Below are 4,760 nucleotides of genomic sequence, written 5' to 3' on the forward strand. Positions count from 1 at the left end.
AGTTGGTGGACAACCAATCTTGGCCAGTATCTTGAAAAGGCCGTCGCGACTGACAAGATCGAAAGCTTTTGTCAGGTCTATGAATGCAACAAAGAGTGGTTGGTGCTGCTTGCGGCATTTCTCCTGTAGCTGTCTTAGGGAGAACACTATGTCAATTGTCAATCTTTCACTCCTAAAGCCGCATTGCAGCTCTGGGTACACTCTCTCGGCGAGCTCTTGCAGTCTCTTCAGTGTCGGTGCTATAAAAATAGCAAAAGAAGGTGTAAGGCGCTCCTTCTGTCCGATAGCCCACAGGCCACCCTTGGGCAAGGTGCAGTACCTGCTGAGCCTCCCGAACAGGGTTACGTGAAGCCATGGATCCTGGTGGTGGATGGCTGCACAGACGAACTGATCACTCGGCTGTGCAAGCCACAACGCCGGGCAGAGGAGCTCATCTGGCCCAATGGCCGGGGTTACCTGTCCAGAATGGACACTGGAAGGGGAGTAAACCCTTGAAAAATCCGGAGCCGGAGTCCTGAAGGCAGGTGACTACTGCATGCAGCATCGTTCTGGCAACTCCTGCGATGTCGTTGGACCCCATGCACATGCCTTTCCTTGGATCCATCCAGCGACATGGAGAGTGGGGGTTAGCTGCGTGAGTAACAGCCAGACTCCCAAATGGTTCTACCCAGGCCCTGCACATTGAAGAGGCCACTCCAACTTCACAGTCACCAGCAGAGAAACAACACAGGAAGCAGCAGTTTACCGGTGATAAGCCACAGCTTGATTGACGAAGAGCTAGGCGCCAGGGGCTGCTTCTGTTGGTGGGAAAGGCCATCGCGCCTCACTGGACAGCTACCACCCGCCTCAAGCTGGGCAGCCCCCAGTCAATAAGGTGATGCCCCATCACAGTTCGACTGCCCTGTAGGGTGCGCAGGGCTAAGGTAAACACTGAAAATCGACCTGTAAAATATGCACCAGGCAAAAACAAAAGGAAAATAAAGAAACATCCTCTAAAGTTGGGCACTTGGAACGTCAGGACAACACCAGGACTGATGGATAATCTGGAAGAGGTGAGCGATGTACGGAAGACAGCAATCATCAATAGGGAGCTGTACAAACTGCAACTCGACATCGTTGCCCTGCAAGCCATGAGACTACTGGACTCAGGCTCTGTCAGGAAAAGGGATTACACCATTTTCTGGCAGGGCCAACCATTGGAAGGATCCAGAGAAAGAGGAGTAGGCTTTGCAGTGAGGAATAGCCTACTAGGATCTATCGTTCCACCTCAACATGGCTCTGACAATATCTTGTCCCTGCAGCTACAAACACCTGCTGGTCCAGTCACTCTTATCAGCGCCTATGCACCAACGATGGCATCCACACCCGAGGCAAAAGACCAGTTCTATGATGAATTGGATACAGCTATCAATACCATCCCTCAAGCTGAGAAAGTCTTCATCATGGGAGACTTTAATGCTAGGGTGGGAGCTGACCGTGACTCATGGCCAGACAGCCTGGGACGTTTTGGAGTGGGGAGAATGAATGAAAATGGACAACGGCTGCTTAAGCTTTGCAGTTACCATAATATGTGTGTCACCGACACCTACTATAACACCAAGCCACAGCACACGGTCTCATGGAGACACCCCCGCTCCAAACATTGGCACCAACTCAACCTTATACTAACAAGATCAAACCTGTCCAGCGTCAAGCTCACCCGCACGTACCATAGCGCTGATTGCGATACCGACCACTCCTTAGTCTGTAGCAAGGTAAAGTTGAGCACCAGGAAGATAAACCGCTCAAAAAGTGAAGGCTGGCCACGCATCGACACCACCAAGACGCATGACCCAAACAAAGTGAGGGATTTCGTGCAAGCCTTAGAAGAGGCTTTTGCAGGCCAGGCCAGTGCCGATGCGTGTGAGAGATGGGAGAGCTACAGAGACACTGTCTACACCACTGCCATGACCACCTTTGGCAGAAAATGCAAAAAGATGGCCGACTGGTTTGAGGCACACTCAGATGACATGTTACCAGTCATCGTGGAGAAGCTGCATGTTCTTGCTGCTTACAAAAACAACCCAAGTAGGGAAAACCTAGAGACCCTACAAACAACATGTAGCATTGTACAGCGAATTGCACGACAGTGCGCCAACAATTTCTGGACCCACCTCTACTCTCAGATACAGAGTGCTGCAGCCACGGGCAACATCAGGGGGATGTTCAATGGCATCAAACAAGCACTGGGGCCTCCAAAGAAGAAGACTGCCCCTCTAGAAACATCAACTGGGGAGATCATTCAAGACCAGGACAAGTAGATGGACCGATGGGTTGAACAATATTCAGAACTGTATGCCAGAGAAAACAAGGTCAGTGAGGAAGCTCTGAATGCCGTCAAAATGCTGCCTGTGATGGAGGAGTTAGACAGCAAGCCAACCTGAGAGGAGCTGGATGAGGCACTAAAGGCACTTGCATCTGGTAAGGCGCCTGGGAAGGATGGCATACCTGCAGAGGTTCTGAAGTGCGGTGGAAAACAAAGTGACGAGCTACACAAGATCCTCTGCATGTGCTGGAGAGAGAAAGCCATTCCACAGGACATGCGTGATGCCAACATCGTCACTCTCTACAAGAACAAAGGCGACAGGAACGACATATCTCTGCTAAGCGTCTCTGGCAAGGCATATATATATATATATATATATATATATATATATATATATATATATATATATATATATATATATATTTATAAGCAACTTTGGGTCTGGTTAGTACTTGGATGGGTGACTGCCTGGGAACACCAGATGCTGTTGGCATAACGTTCTCCCTACGTGTCAAGTGGGATTGGTGGAGGATTAGTGCCCCTCCCTGTAAAACAATTAACTCTGAGCCCTTGGCCACCCTGTTTGGGATACATGGCGTCTGGAAATGAATGAATGAATATATATATATATATATATATATATATATATATATATATATATATATAAAGTAATCCCTCCACTATCCGACGTAATAGAGCCAAAGGCATGTCCGGTAAGTGGTCCTGTCCGGATAGTGGGCACCAGCCTCCTGAACTTGTACTTATGGACCCTAACTCAAAAAAACACCTATACAACTCCCTCTGGACATGCATAGCACCTATTTAAGACCCAAATCACACCAATAAGGGACATAAAAGACTGAAATAAATGCCAAAAAACCATAAAATGAGGTTTTTGAGGTAGGTTTATACATTATTAAACATTCTGGGTACTTACAAGTCCCTGGCTCCTGGACTGGTAGTTATGCAGGGAAGAAAGGTTGCTGGTTTTGAAAGCAGTAATAAGAAACAGGGAAGTGGGCATGGAAGTGAAAAAGTTACTACATGACAGTATTGTGATACCAACTCTAACGTACGGAAGTGAAGCTTGGACATTGTTGGAAGGACACAAGTCAAGAGTGAGAGCAGTGGAAATGAGTTATTTAAGAGGAGCCTGTGGAGTCACATGGAGAGACAGGCTGACGAATGAGGATATAAAGGAGCGTTGTGGTGTGGATGTGGATGTGATAGGAAGCGTTATGAGGAACACACTGAGGTGGTTTGGCCATGTGGAGAGGATAGAGGGTGAAAGACTGACGAAGAGGGTGTATGTGAGTGAGGTGGAGGGGGAAAGAGGGAGGGGGAGGCCGAGGATGAAATGGAGGGATGGGGTGGAGAGGTATATGAGAGAGGGAGGTTTGAGTTGGGAGCAGGGCAGTGAAATGGCGGGGGACAGGGCGACTTGGAGGCGATTTGTTTGTGGCCACCCCAAACGGGATTGAGGCATCTGGCAATAGATAGATAGATAGAAGATTAAACAGGTCGAGATAACTGTAGTGTTCATCATCACTATCATTACCCTTAGCATAACTTGCTAACGGCAGTGGATTAGCTATATAATACAGTTGTTCTTTTGGTGCATAAAGATGAGGCGAAATATTCCATGGATCATGTTCCTGCTGATATCAAGAGGATCACCTCACCTACATCCTCAACATGTAATCAGACAAGGGTGCCTGATCACCCCAAAAGCCTAAACGGCAATCGCACAGGACATGAGTACCGAGATTAGTTTCAACGTATTGCAAGACCTACCAATAATGATACAGAAAATATCAGGACCACTTAGAACTCTGGAAGCGATATTAACACACCCTTCCTAACCTAATCACCGCACACAGGAAGTGGCTGAATTACTTAAGTTAACTGACCGGAAGCTAGAACAGGCTAAGCACATAATGATCACCATGATGCAGGACATCCCATCAGGTGGGAGTAACACACTTAGAAAATAAAACATCACAAATACACGTAACAGACGTGGTTTGTTCGACCTAGGTGGAGCAATTATAGGCAACATTCTTGGATTGGCTACAGAAAATAATCTGGAGGAAATGAATAACGAATTTAACAAAACTGCACAAATTCTCTCATATCAACATATGTTGGCTGATACCCAGAACACCTTAATGCTGACGATTGTAAAGAACCTTAGAAAGGCAGAAACGTCAGCTCTAGGAATTGTGGAGAAAGTAACTGCACTAGAAGGAAACAATACACTATTCCAACACCTCTAAGTGATCATGAAACATATTGATATAATACTACAGTTAGACAATACTAGATCTCATTATCAGTCCTTCATGAAAGGAACTGCTAATGCTGGTAACGGAAGGATCATCATTACTCTACTACCCATTCGCAATTTCCGCTAAATAATTAATAAAGGCATACATAAGCATGGTTTGACACCTTT

At 46.7% G+C, this 4,760-nt stretch overlaps 1 protein-coding gene across 1 annotated transcript; it reads left to right on the forward strand.

Moving 5' to 3' along the window:
* Positions 1 to 1,034: 1,034 nt before the first annotated feature.
* On the forward strand, positions 1,035 to 2,300 carry LOC145397103 (protein CFDP2-like). Its single transcript, XM_080270306.1, has one exon. The coding sequence runs from the start codon at positions 1,035 to 1,037 to the stop codon at positions 2,298 to 2,300; it is 1,266 nt and encodes a 421-aa protein (XP_080126432.1).
* Positions 2,301 to 4,760: the final 2,460 nt, after the last annotated feature.

This window comes from Coenobita brevimanus, chromosome 40, assembly GCF_032717465.1.
Source record: "Coenobita brevimanus isolate Jiangsu-jjx chromosome 40, ASM3271746v2, whole genome shotgun sequence".
NCBI classification, from domain to species: Eukaryota; Metazoa; Arthropoda; class Malacostraca; order Decapoda; family Coenobitidae; genus Coenobita; species Coenobita brevimanus.